The sequence below is a fragment of the Dreissena polymorpha genome, chromosome 10 (assembly GCF_020536995.1).
Source record: "Dreissena polymorpha isolate Duluth1 chromosome 10, UMN_Dpol_1.0, whole genome shotgun sequence".
NCBI lineage: Eukaryota > Metazoa > Mollusca > Bivalvia > Myida > Dreissenidae > Dreissena > Dreissena polymorpha.
The window spans coordinates 4,920,184-4,935,136 of NC_068364.1; the positions used below are offsets into that span (position 1 = coordinate 4,920,184).

At 33.4% G+C, this 14,953-nt stretch overlaps 1 protein-coding gene across 1 annotated transcript; it reads left to right on the forward strand.

Annotated features, from left to right (window-relative positions):
• The first annotated feature begins 5,600 nt into the window (after nt 1-5,600).
• On the forward strand, nt 5,601-14,595 carry LOC127846953 (opioid growth factor receptor-like protein 1). The gene is made up of 7 exons (XM_052378408.1): nt 5,601-6,029; nt 6,649-6,769; nt 7,328-7,391; nt 11,862-11,937; nt 12,592-12,661; nt 13,189-13,340; nt 13,741-14,595. Exons 1-7 carry the CDS (start codon nt 5,932-5,934, stop codon nt 14,012-14,014), a joined length of 855 nt encoding a protein of 284 aa, XP_052234368.1. The 5' UTR covers nt 5,601-5,931; the 3' UTR covers nt 14,015-14,595.
• The last annotated feature ends 358 nt before the right edge of the window (nt 14,596-14,953 follow it).

Here is a 14,953-nt window from a genome sequence, read left to right on the forward strand (position 1 = left end):
AACACGGTATGGTTATACTACGCAAGTGTAGACAATGTTTTAACCCACTGTTTGCTTTATCTGAATATGCGTTACCTCGTTGTAATTTTTGAAATTATTATTTATGTAAGTCTGATAGTTTTTCATGTAAGTTTATTTAAATTATATACAGAAGGCAAGTGGCCAATAGCCCGGGTGGACATAGTTGTGCATTATTTTTTACAAATAGAATGCACATTTAGACAAATATATCATAATTATGCATAAACAATTGACATATGACAAAAACAATGTTATTTGCCATATAAAAAGGCAACTATCAGCCATTGGATTTAATTTGGACAGTGGAATATTACAATTAAATAATCTTAATGACAGCTTTGATATTAATAGGTTCTTGATATATTATAGACTTTTCAATGAAATAATTCATATATATATATATATATATATATATATATATATATATATATATATATATATATATATATATATATTAAATATGTTTTATTTCAAATAGTCTGTATTTAAAAACCAAGATGAATGAACATTTATAATTGCTAGCTATAAATATTATAAATAACTAATGCACCATGATAATACGATATACACGTATTGAAATGCAAAGAAAAGGATTCGCGCGGAGCAAAAACACACATCTAAACCAATGCAAAGGTAGAAAATGTGCGATATTATTAATACCTAACGATTTTTGATTTCTGTTCAGAAGATAAATAGTATAATTACTCATTCATAGTTAGTCCGTTTCATGTCAACTATGTCAAGTAAGTACTTTATACTGCACATTGAAAACATGATGAAAAACTTTTTTTTAATTCGAATTCTGTTTGTTAAGTTTATGCAATTTAATTTAAATATCAATCATTTTTTATTGTAATCACAGTAAACATACACTACGATCTCTAGTTGAATTTTATTTATTCGTTTGTCGTTGTTGCTTTTACACTGTATATCATGCGTTAATGAAATAATTTACTTCAAATCTTTATGAATAGATAAACTTAAAATTATATCATACAATACTTCGGGGTAGCAATATCAATAAAAAGCACAAATATGTCTATATTTATTTAAAAGAATAACACACCTCATAATGTACTGTCAGCACGACTGCCATTGCCATTGTGCAAACGATATGGAAAGACAATTTTATTAAGAATTGGATTGGGGGTGTCATTATCCTTCTAGGATCTCAAATTTAAGAGGAGCTTGTATTCTTATAAAAGCACCTGCCTATACATATATTTGGAATAAAAACTAGATAAGTTTTTATTTATTTCTAGAAGTTACATATGAAATCATAAGGTTTTCTTTTGCACAGTATATGACTATAATGCATATATGCAAACCCTTTTCACAAACATATTTAAAAATATTTGGAACTTAAAATTTGTGTTGATTTTATCTAGTATTGGATATTGCTTAAGGCCATTCGAGGAAAAATAAAATCGTAATCATCATTTAAAGCTTTAAAAACAACAAGGATCGACATTGGGAAGTTAAATATAAGCACTAGAACAATTTAAACGCCAATAAAATACACTTCAATAATTTCAAGATAAATGGCAAACAATAAGCAAATGTAAAAAATAGGCGCACGCTTAAGAGATAAATGGCAAAAAGTAGGAGAAAAGCCTTCAAAATATGAAAAAAGAAAGTATAAATGTTAGAGGCTACGTTTTCTTGAAACATAATATCGTTTTAAACTTAAGACCAACAATATGTATTTAATGTTTGTTTAACATCATACACAAACTTCTAAAAGAAGTCGTTTTGGGTATAAATACCGAATAAACAAATCCGGAAGTATCGACACTAAATAACAAAAAGTCGCACGAAATATTACAGAAATTTTTTATCCCCAATCAGCATTTTTAGAAATATTGATAACATCTATCATGAATAGAACATTTATGTTCGTTTATATGCAACGTTTTTATTAAAAATCTTGACATTAAATTGACATGTGAAAGTATTGAAACATTGCAGCTTTAAAAAACGTATTAATAATAACAGTTATTTTGATATTACATAAAGTCATGTAAAACACAGTAACTCAATTTATCTCTTTAAAATAGGTGTGCATACAATTATTCAAAATATTTGGAATTTCTATTATACATTGAACGTAACAGAAAATGGGCTAAACATAGTGCAGTGTAACCCTCACACTTTTACTTTCGATTTCGATTTTGTGAACGTGTGAAGGTATTTAAGAATATTTTGTCTTTTTATGTATATTACAACTTGGCATTTTGTATTTTATTCGTATGTTGCTTTGGAATATATGATTCCGTTTTAAACATGATAATTGATCGATTTGGTATTGATTATCTATGTCTTATTTTAACCATAACTTATGTTATGAACTTTTGTAAATGATAACCGTTATTCATTAAAATTATATTCAATCTTTATAAAATCGGATGCACTTGTATGATGGATCAAATTATAATACATTCATTAATAAGTTTGTTAAATTTTAATCGTTATGCAGAATGATTGAGCTATTGACGTATTGAATCATATGTCATTTTAATCACTTGGTTAATCTATCTTAGATAGTCTGTTAAATGATATCCTCATTCCTTTGACAATTGTTTACACTTGTTAATTCGTCATTTCGCGCTGTTTCAGTTGCATCTGGTCGGAAAAACAGGGGCGATACGATGCTTGTTATTAAGAGAAAGGTGGCTTTGGTCATTGGTAAGGTATTTATAAACAAATCAAACAAACAGGATGACAATGTAGATATTTAGAAAAAAACTCGTTATAAGTTAAGGCGCAGTCTCACTATGATGCCGGTGGAGCCCCGGTGCGTGATCCGGGATCTACCGGGATGAACCGGGAATCTACCGGGATGAACCTGGGCTCCACCGGGGACAATCGGGATGAACCGGGGCTCCACCGGGTTAGTACTAAAATGTTTAATACTTGCGGGATGAACCGGGAGTCACCGGGAAAGACCGGCAACGACCAGCGCGGCACCGGGAACAACCGGGACGCACCGGGAACAACCGGGGCGGCACGGTAGCTCCACCGGGGCCCATACAGACCCCGGCAGAGCTACGACAACGCCCCGGTTGTCGCCGGTGGTGCCCAGGTGGAGCCTCGGTGAATGCCGGCAGAGTCCCGGTATAGCTACGGTACATCGGTAAACCGGTGCTCTGTCGGGACGCCACCGGCATTCACCGGGGCTCCGCCTGGGCATAACCGGCGATGGCCACGCCGTAGCTCTGCAGGGGTCTGGTGCCGGTATAGCCCCGGCGAGTGCCTGCGGAGTTACGGTAGACCGGGGCTCTGTCGGGACGCTGCCGGCTTTCACCGGGGCTCCACCTGAGCTACCTGCGACAACCGGGGCTCTGCCGGGGCTTCACCGGGATAAACCGTAGCTAGACCGGGATTGACCGGGACTCTGCCGGGTTGTTGACCGGCTTCAACCGGGGCGGCACCGGGAAATAGTGTGACCGCGTTAAAAGTTTTCGACGAGTCATCCTGGTTCTCGCCGGTCGACCGGCGTTAGCAAAGCGGGATGGACCGGGGCTCTACCGGCAATAGTGAGACTTGGGCTTTTATTTCAGCATTCAATATTTTCGAAAGATTTGATTTTAAGTTAAACAGCTCTCCAAAAATGTAGCCAAACTATTTATTTACAAAACTCTAACGATGACAATGTATGTATTTAAAGGGACCGTAAACCACACACGACGACAAAAGAAAAGATATAAAATACCGTATTTTTTACAATTATTAGTTTATATTGATTAAAATATCAGGACTGGAATATTACATAACTTGACAAAAGTTGTTAAGTTTTCATATTTTCATATGTTCGGTAATAAAATTTTACTGGGTACAGGGACCAAGTAACTACCAGGTAACTATAAATAACGCAAGTAGATTGACCATCATCGTCACGTGGTAAACCCATTAATGTAAATTGTGCATGCGTAATGAATTGTATATATTTTATATATAAAATGATCAATCTACTTGCGTTATTTATAGTGTGTACATGTATATCGTGATTTTACCTATTTTCTCGATTTACTTTTGATTTCACATCGCGAAATTTTATTACCGAATATACTGAAAATATAAACTAATTTCAAGTAATATAATATACCAGTCGTGATATTTTAATCAATATAAACTATTAACTGTAAAAAATACGGTATTTTTGAACTTTTTTTTTTCGTCGTTTTTGGTTGACGGTCTCTTTAACAATCTACACGTTATTTGTAAAGATAAGCATTCGATGTTTATGTTCAAGTTTACTTAGAGTTAAAAGACGTCTTATAAAATTTATTAAGGGAAAATTCATTTGCATGAGTAAAATAGAAATGTATTGATTACTTACAGTTTCTTCTGTTAAGGTAACTGACAGATTGCCGGGCACAGCATATAAATAAACGACAAACGTTGTAACTGTCAAAGTAAAGCATAACATTCAGGTGTTCATTTTGTTTATATAAATCCAAAATTTACACTTGGCTTAGGTTTGTTCACAAAGGATGCGAGTGTAATTACAAATGAACATCAACACATCTCAGTTCAAAGAAACAAAAAACCTGCTGGTCATAATAGGTTTTGCTATAAGTAGCGCTGTTCTACTTTATGATTGAATGTAAACCATCGCAACAGACATTCGGAAGCACGATGCTATAAAACACAAACAAGTAGCAACAGCATTTCGTGTATAATTCAATATTTGTTTCTAGTTTCCGCATTGCTGGTACCGCTTTTAGTGGGATCTACTGGACCTACTCTGATATTGACCATGGCAGCTACGGGGATTTCGTTTTGCTTCGGCGTCTGGTAATAAGTTATTTTGAATACTAGGAATTTAGCAACACTGTGTACATAGCAATTCAATTCAAGTATAGATTGGTAAGCCCTACAACTGTTATTGAAATCGACAAACACTAAATTATTTGTAGACGATATAATACTTTTTTCGATTTAATGTTATTTTGACAGATTATCATTTGAAAGAAACATTTTACATTCCTAAGGAACACAAAGTCGCCTAACATTAATTAAATTTAGTGACGTTTTAATTGTTTTACAACGTCGCAATATTACTTTGATCGCCACTATTTAGTTTGCACATGTCGCTCATGTGGGCTACAGTGTGACTCTGTCGGTCGGGGTGGCTGATGTCTTTACAAGACACGTTGTTTCTTTCCCATTAGGCCTTAAGTTGTTTTTAAGAATTCAAGTTTTATAGTGGCCCCTAAATGTTATAAAATAGATTGAGATAAACGTTAATAAATGTTTAAATGTTGTAGGTGGGGGAAACAGGAAAGACGCCATGTTCCAAATGAGGTTCCATATTATGCTACATACGTTTATTTTCATACGTTTTTCATTTGAAATCTATATACTGTTTTTCATGAACATAAGTTTTTGTGTTTATGTTAAATTAAACTATTTTTTAACGAAAACGTTATCCAATTTAAACGATGTACTAAATTAGAACGAATTGTTTTTGCTGTGAGTCAAGCAAAATAATTTCTAAAGTATTTAATGAATGATACAGTTTTCTCTTTTTTTCTGACGTAGATATCTTGCGTAGACACAGAGCCAACGGATATTGGGTCAGACGAACTGGACGAAGAAAACGAACAAGAATGGAACACATACGAAGATAATGTCAAAAGGAAACATACATACATTTCCTGTAAGACATCTAAAAGACAAACAGATGACCCTTCTTCAATACAAGGCGGAATAAAACGCTGTTGTGTCTGTGGAAATGAATTGGATTGTCCGGAAAAGCAGTTAAATAGGAGAAAATACACAAAATCGTTGTTGAACTCAGCAGTTAATAAATATGCTAGTCAAAGTAACACGAATGATTCTGTATATGGTAAAACCGATAGCTCTTTGTCCGAAAACGGATACACACATCATAACGTTCAACAAAGTATGAGTTTAGAGAAAGAACAAAATGAACACGTTCAGTCACACAATACTCGTCACCAAACCCATTGGTTTGTCAACTCTGGTCATGGGCGCGAAACTGGGTTAGTATTAGCCGACACATTCTTACACTTTATATTTAGCGAATATGTTTAGTGTCTTTTGTATTTTTAAAAGTTTAAGGTCAGTGTAAACCAGATATAAGTCGCCAGTTGCGAGTAAACCATTTCGAATTTAATATGAACTTGTTTTGTCTGTATATTTTTTATATAATTAAGAAGTTTAAATGTGAATACTCAATAGGATAAAATAGGGATGATCTACCTTTATAGTAGGAATTAATTATAGAAATTATATAAACATATTGGCCCAGTTTAAAGTAAGTACTTCGCAATGCTGCACACACTTTTTGCACGTGCAAGCAATAATGTCGCAACACTTTCTTTACAAACTATAATTAGGTTAAGGGTATTATCTAACGTTCCAATGCTGCCTTTAAATTACAGTGGTAATTCTCTAAAATAAATTTTAATAATATCGGTAACGAACAATTTATTTATAAATTGGATGCTGTTTAAGAGCAGAGATCGCTTGAAAATTTGAGTGCTGGCATAAGAATTACTTGCCGTATGTTTGTAATCAAAATCTGCATTAGTTTGTTTGTGTCAAAGACTTCTTTTCGTTTGCCATAGTGAATGCATGTTCCTATCTTTTATATTTCAGAGTTGCTGAAGCTCACAGTTACGACACGGAAGAGGAGATGGAAACTGAAGATTTGAATACAGCTAGGAATAAACAACCGAGTCCATCCTTTTCTGCAATCGAAATAACTAATATCACTGAGGTAGATTGCATAACACAGATGCCTGTGCGTTTAATTATTCTTTACAAAACATTAAATTAGCTTAAAAATCAGTCTGACCTTGATTTTTGGAAGGTTAATTTAATAAGTAAATATGCAAAATATATGTTTTGATATTAATGTATGATTACTTGATTGTATAGATAAATTTGAAATATGTTGGAATGTTATTTATAGAGAAACAAAGTGTTATGTTATAGAATAAAATAAAATGCAAAGCTGTGATCTGTAAAATGAAGTGTTAGCAATATTAAATATATATGTATCTACTTCTGACTAAAAGCTGTTCAGAAAAACATAAATTAACTATATTAACAGAAAATTGAACAGAACATAACATAACAAATCTTCATTTTGTTTCACAGGTCACATAATACAATTATTGATCATTTATTACACATAACAAGCCGTCAACTCGGTCAAACACAATTACAACCACAGCTACACCAGTATAAATATCAAGGAACAACCACTGCGCTATAAAATGTAATTTTGTATTCTATAAAAATTATGTTAATTGTATTATACAATATATTTCAGATCGAGTTTTATAGTGACAACTTGAAATTTTATCGGAACCAAATTTGCACAAGACCGTTTCCCGGTATTTGTTTTACTTTTTTTTGTATTGCATACATGTATATGCTTATTGCTATTTTTTCAATATAAACAGAGTGTGAAAGGTTCACTATTTAAAGTAATATTAGTTAAAAGGTAAATACAAAGCGGTATTTTTTTGGAATTTTGTCTTTTGTTTTTAGAAAAAAAGACTAGCTTGAGTTAATAATAATTTACATACTCATCATTTATATGAATTTTCGTTTTTATACCCACATTACCATTGGTAATGGGGGCTATATAGGAGTCACTTTGTCGGTCTGTCTGTCTCAAAATTTCATCCGACCTTCACCAAACTTGGTCACAAGTTATATCTAGATGATGTCTAGGTCAAGTTTGAATATGGGTCATGCCGGGTCAAAAGCTAGGTCACGGGGTCACTAAGTGCGTTTTAAACCGAAAGTTTGTTCCGTCATTACTATGTCATTTATCGTTAGATTTTAAATGACTTGGTACATTTGTTCACCATCATTGGACGTTGTGTAATGCGAAAGAAGTACGTCAATATCTCCAAGATCAAATTCACACTTTAAGTTCAAAGGTCAAGTTGGTCGGTCTATCTGTCCCGAACATTTTATCCGATCTTTACCGAACTTGGTCAGAAGTTGTCTAGATGATGCTTAGGTCAAGAAAAAAGACTAGCTTGAGTTAATAATAATTTATATACTCATCATTTATATGAATTTTCGTTTTTATACCCACATTACCATCGGTAATGGGGGCTATATAGGAGTCACTTTGTCGGTCGGTCTGTCTCAAAATTTCATCCGACCTTCACCAAACTTGGTCACAAGTTATATCTAGATGATGTCTAGGTCAAGTTTGAAAAGGGGTCATGCCGTGTCAAAAACTAGATCACGGGGTCACTTAGTGCGTTTTAAACCGAAAGTTTGTCCGAACCATAACTATGTCATTTATCTTAAGATTTAAAAATGACTTGGTACATTTGTTCACCATCATTGGACGGTGTGTCATGCGAAAGAAGTACGTCAATATCTCCAAGGTCAATGTCACACTTTGAGTTCAAAGGTAAAAAATAGCCATAAATGAGCTTGTACGGGCCATAACTATGTCGTTCATTGTAAGATTTTAAAATCATTTGGCACATTTGTTCACCATCATTGGACGGTGTGTCATGCGACAGAAGTACGTCGATATTTCTAAGGTCAAGGTCACACCTTGAGTTAAAAGGTAAAAAATGGCCATAAATGACCTTGTCCGGCCCATAACTATGTCGTTCATTGTGAGATTTAAAAATCATTTGGTACATTTGTTCACCTTCATTGGACGGTGTGGCATGCGAAAGAATTACGTCGATAGCTTTAAGGTCAAGGTCACACTTTGAGTTCAAAGGTCAAAAATGGCTATAAATGATCTTGTCCGGGCCATAGATAGCTACGTCATTCATTGTGAGATTTTAAAATTACTCGGTACATTTGGTCACAATCATTGGACGGTGTGTCATGCACAAGAATTTCATCGATATCTCCAAGGTCAAGGTCACACCTGGAATTCAAAAGTCAAAAAATGCCATACTGAGCTTGTCCGGGCCATAACTATGTCATTCATTGTGAGATTTTAAAATGACTCTGTACATTAATGTTGTGCACAGTCATTGGACGGTGTGTCATGCGAAAGAATTCAAGAGTTCAAAGGTCAAAATGGCCATACATTTGCTTCTCTTGTTTTGTGAAGACAGCATGCAAACTATTCTGTGTCAATGCAGCATGTGGGAATATACGTCACGTTTGTAACAAAGCTCTAGTTTTAAGCTCGACTATTCGAAGAAAAATGAGAGCTACACTACTCGCACTGGCGTCGGCGTCGGCGTTGGTTAAAGTTTTTTTATAAAGTCATATAATTTTAAAACTATCAAAGATAATTAACTCAAACTCGGAATACTTTTTTATGGCAACAAGACAATTGTGTATGTCAATGTGCATAACTCTGTCAGCATTATTGTTAGATTTATGCCCCAAAACTTAGAATTTCGGGTTAAATATTTTAACAAGTTCAATTATTTGAATACTATCAAAGATAATTAATTCAGACTTGGACTACTTACTTATGGGGACAAGACACTTGTTTAGGTCTATCTCGATAACTTTGTCAACAATATTTTTAAATTTATGCCCCTTTCTAACTTAGAATATGTCGTTAAAATTCTGAAACTAAAACTAAAAATTGAAAATTTGGTTAAGTTTTGTGTTTTGGTCCACTTTTCTCCTGAATTATTATAGCTTTTGCTTTCAGACTTGTAACACTTGCAATCTACCATAAGGGGACTGTGCAGGCAAAGTTATGTAACTCTGACTGGCATTTTGACAGAATTATGGCCCCTTTTATACTTAGAAAATTGAAAATTTGGTAAAGTTTTTGTGTTTTGGTCCACTTTACTGTTAAGGTATCATAGCTACTGCTTTCAGACTTGGAACACTCGCTAACTATCATAAGGGGACTGTACAGGACAAGGGGCATAACTCGGGTTGGCATTCTGACGGAAGTATGGCTCTATTTTGACTTAGTAACTTTGAATATTTTGTTAATTTTTGTGTTTAGATCCACTTTACTTCTAAAGTATCAAGGCTTTTGCTTTTAAACTTCGAATACTGTCTTACTTTCATGAGGGTACTGTACCTGGCAAGTTGAATTTGACATTGACCTTTGAATGACATTGACTTTCAATGTCAAATTAATAAGTGTTGCTTAAATTGCCAAAACTTCTTTATTTATCATCAGATTTGTTTCATACTTTGACAAAACAACTCTTACCGGACATACCACAATGGACTCCATCCATACGATCCCCCATGCCCCACCCTAGAATCCACCCAAAGTTTTTTTCTTTTTTTCTTATTTTTGGCATTTTACACCATCTGTTAATAGCCCTTTGTATCTTGAAAAAATGGTTTTTAATAAAGCAATTTTGTGTCCGGAACCATATCTTGGAAGTGATTTGGCGGATTTTATTGAAACTTGGTATGAGTATGTATATATATATATATATATATATATATATATATATATATATATATATATGGATAAGAGGGTAATGCACGCCATATGGCATTGTACACGATCTGTTAATAACGGAGTTATGGCCCTTTGTATTTTGAAAAATGCTTTTCAATATAGCACTTTGTGTCCGGAGCCATATCTTGGAAGTGCTTTGGCGGATTTCATTGAAACTTGGTATGAGTATATATATGGATAAGAGGATGATGCACGCCATATGGCAATGAACACCATCTGTTAATAATGAGGTTATGACCCTTTGTATCTTGAAAAAATGCTTTTGAATAAAAGCATAGAGCTTTATCTCCATTAACACATGAGCCAGAGCCATGGAACTTGCCAGACTTGTTCTCAATCCTTTGGGGGTGCTTCACATTCAACACCCATAATCCAAGGGGCTAAGGTCAGGGTCACACATTGTAGTCAATGGTCACACATTTGATGTATTATTCCTTATTTAGTCATTCCTTTACTATGCATCAATGGATTCTGTAATAACGGGCCACAATTGTTATCCATTATCTAGCTGAGTGTCAAATGTGAGATCCAGGTTGCTAGGGTAATGGTCAAAGTCACACACAAAGGTCAAAATCACACATTTTGATTAAATATGCCTTATTTGGTATGGATTCTACAATAATAAATTATACACCCATCTATAAACAAAATTTAGTTTGCGGGGGATATCAATTCAACGAATTTGCTTGTTTATTTTATTTTTGAAGGACCGTCCATTCATCCCACCCAAGCTATAGCTTTCAAACTTAAAATAAAATATTATTAGTTTGTTTTATGTCTTTACAAATGTTCAATAGATTGTGGAAAATATAACTGAAATCAGAATCGTCTATAAAGTACAACTTCTTTAAAACATAAGCGATCAATATGTTTCAATTATGGTCCTCTTCCACTTATAATATGACTATATTACCTTGACCTTATTGAATATGAACAATTTCCCCATGATGGCTTACGTTATACTGTCAAGCACTGGAACTGTCGAGTGTCTCACAGCTCTTGTTTCTATTGTTTTTAATAATGTTATTTAACCAAATCACACTACTCCGTATATACATTTACAAATACTTGGATGAACTAGTTTTAATGTTATTGTACGCTTTCATTACATTGACATAACCAATTATTAACAATAAATATGCATTAACATTGCTCAAAATTAATAACATATATGAATGTTGATAAGGTACATCTTTATCATGTTCTAAACATAATAATGACTGAATAATTGTGCTTTCTTTTTACAATTATTGAATTAAGAAATTGTTTTAAACGCTACTCTACAGGCGCTATTTATTTAATCTTTCGATACAATGCCGTGGACACTTTTACAAATAATACTGGAAGTAAATTATGTTAAATAATGTCAATAAAACGTACGCGATGTCACTTTATTTCACTCATTTTGTTTTTATCATTTAAGGTCAAGAAATCGAAGGCGTTCTAGCGTGGACAGGAGACTATACTAGATTGGAGGAAGAGCATTCGTACATCCAATGGTAAGCTATCTTGGACAACTAGAATGAAAACGAGACTATTCACTGCGATGCAATTACAGGAAAAAAAAGTTGAATAAATTAAGAAGCAAAAACCATAGTTTACTTCAATGATCGAGTAAGTATAGATGTAAAAAAGTAAACGTGTATTGCATCACTAGTTATACAACAAATACACTTTATTGTCAATACTGGGTTCGTTTCGTGTGGATTAATAAAGGATATGCATGAGTAGGTTTGCTGACCGCCATGCTCTAAATGCAATAAATGATATATTTACATGTACTGTTTAAACGGAGAAATATTCGAACACAACCAATCAAATCGACACTCACATTAAAGTTGTCTGACATAAACTTAAGGAATCATAAAATTTCGGAAAAATTGTAAAGAGTGAAATCCTTGTCGCCGTCAGATTGTATATAAAGATACAAGATTACGACAGCGTTTGATTTAGCTACGAATTATTGAAAAAAAATAATATATTAAATGGTACATCACATATCACTTCATAACCTTTAAAGTAATACTGGTCCAGTATGATTGCAGACTGAGAATAGCGATCATAAAACATGATCGGGCAATGTCACATTAAACATATATACATTTAACAAACATGTTTTAAGAAAATTTAAAACAAAACGCTTGTTTTTTTAGGCTCTTCCCAACCCCTCAGACATCAGGACACAACTTCTCTGCACAACAGCTGTATCCACACGAAGCTGAGGTAAGGGTCGTTATTTATAGCGTTTCTGTCATGTCATAGAAACCGCGTCATCTTCTATAAATACAGTTTTTTGCACTTTGCTAACATTGAATTGATATAAAAACGCAAACATAATAAATATGCGTCGGCTTCAATTCCATCACATCGCTCTCTGATAAAAAATATACATGTAATATCAAAAGTTGTTACGTCGCTTTTTATAAAATGTATTCAATATTGTGTGTATGATTATATTAATAAACGTCAAAAGGCAATATAGTAAAAGAAGAGTGTTTTGAAATAAAATGTTTCTGAATTATTATGCAAATGAACACTTATAGGGAGACTCAGTGCGAATGAGTAAAACTAAGAACACGTGGACAATATTTTTTTTAGAAAACCTACGTTTGTTGATTGTTTTGTGTATAGAAAAGCAGCAAGTAACACGGGATGATGTATGTTTTTTCGATTTTACTCGCATTCAATGAACTTTTTATCGCAGTTTTTGTTCGTGTATTTGCAAGAATCTTATTTACCCTTACACAAAGACAATTCGAAACGATGATGTGATGAATGCTCGGGTCCTACGTGCGTATAAAATGATGCTGGATTTCTTTGGTATGGAACTGGTAGATGAGAGGAGCGGAATGATCCGTCGATGTGCTGCAAACTGGAAGGAACGATATGCGCATCTTAATACGTATGCTTTGATATAGTGATAGTATTTATAATTCGTTTGAATATGTGTGTGATTGTCATGTATACCAATATAACAGTCTGAAATATATTAACTTACAGTAAAACATTTAAATTTTTCTGCTTCAAAAAACCATTGATGTTTTGGATTCCTAAACATGTCCCTGTGTTTGTCTTCGAAATAGTTGTTATTTTCTATCAGGTTTCACGTATTTTGGTGTGCCTTGTACCAAAAGGGTTTGGTTATTTTCGTATAATTTCATTTAGTTTCGACATGATTTATAGTTATGTAAAGTGACACTGCTTCAGATTTATGCAAGTGATAATACTTTATGAACATAAATACATCTTATACATATTTTAGCAATTGAGCAAATATATTATATTTGAAGTTTTTTGTTTAGATCTTTTCACAACTGCATGCGGATAACACGAATACTGATAAGCATTGGTCAGCTTGGATATGCGAGATTTCAAGTTCCCTTGGTAAGGTTCCTAATGACCGAGGCTATAGTCACCAAAGAACTTCATAATCTTAATTCCAATAGCATGGACTATTGGATCGAAGCAGTAGTGGATGGTGATGAAATGTTCGACCTGATGCAACTTCGACAATTTATGCAGCAGAACCGCAAACAATTGGAAAAACTTTTGGGAATAATTTTCCAAACAGCCTGATGTTTTATAGGGATATACTGATGTTAAAAAATATGAACGACAAGCCAAAAATCTTGTTCAACATATTTTTATGGTCCATTTATTGTTTCAATAAGTTTAACATCAAGTTCAATGGGCGCAAAGATTTTTAAAGGTGCATTAACTTGTAGTTAAATGGACATGTCCTATCCACTGCAACATACATCAAATCGAGATAATAATTTCTGTTCACACAATTGTAAAATATGATACATGTAAGCAACTACTAATTCAGCTATAATGTATCTGCACAAAAAAACCACAAAGCAAATGGAGCTGAGCTTTATGACTATAAAATGACAACATATACTTTAATATAAAATATCAAATGTAATCGTTTTAGGAGAACCGTAAGCCAATTCATTTAATGCATCCGGACGCATAAACTGAGCAAAACAGTTAAAACTCCAAATTACAAATATTTTGAAAATCGAAAAACCGAAACTGAAATTCGTATCTTTATTGCAAACATATGTATGTATGCTTTTTGTTGATTGTATATATTTATGCATACGTGTGTTGTGGAAAATGCAATACAGTGTTATTAAAAAAAGTCTTGTATTATGTTCTGTTTTTGTTGATATTTTCAATAAAGTATCTTGTAATTTATTAGCTTTTATAACACATGCGTAATTGTAATATAAATATTTTCATAATTTTGATATAATTAAAATGGAACTTTTAATCAACCCCGTCGATTTAAGCGGATATATTAAGAGCACGTAAACCCATTTATACTGAAATAAACCAGAAAACATACAATAAAAACGTAGCCTGTCGGTTGTTTGTCCAAAGATGTACAGTAAATCGTCTAGGTTACACAACCATGTACTTTTGTTTACCAATAAAAAAATACAAAATCATGATTGGTCTAGCCAGGCATTGATTTGCAGCCACACACTGATCATTGCTAAAAATGAC

What these genes read in the sequence shown, in the direction of transcription:
- LOC127846953 (XM_052378408.1), top strand. Translation starts at nt 5,932, where the DNA reads ATGAGTTTAGAGAAAGAACAAAATGAACACGTTCAGTCACACAATACT. An exon ending in GGTCATGGGCGCGAAACTGG is followed by an intron (nt 6,030 to 6,648) that starts GTTAGTATTAGC and finishes TTTATATTTCAG; the next exon opens with AGTTGCTGAAGCTCACAGTT. An exon ending in TTGCACAAGACCGTTTCCCG is followed by an intron (nt 7,392 to 11,861) that starts GTATTTGTTTTA and finishes TTATCATTTAAG; the next exon opens with GTCAAGAAATCGAAGGCGTT.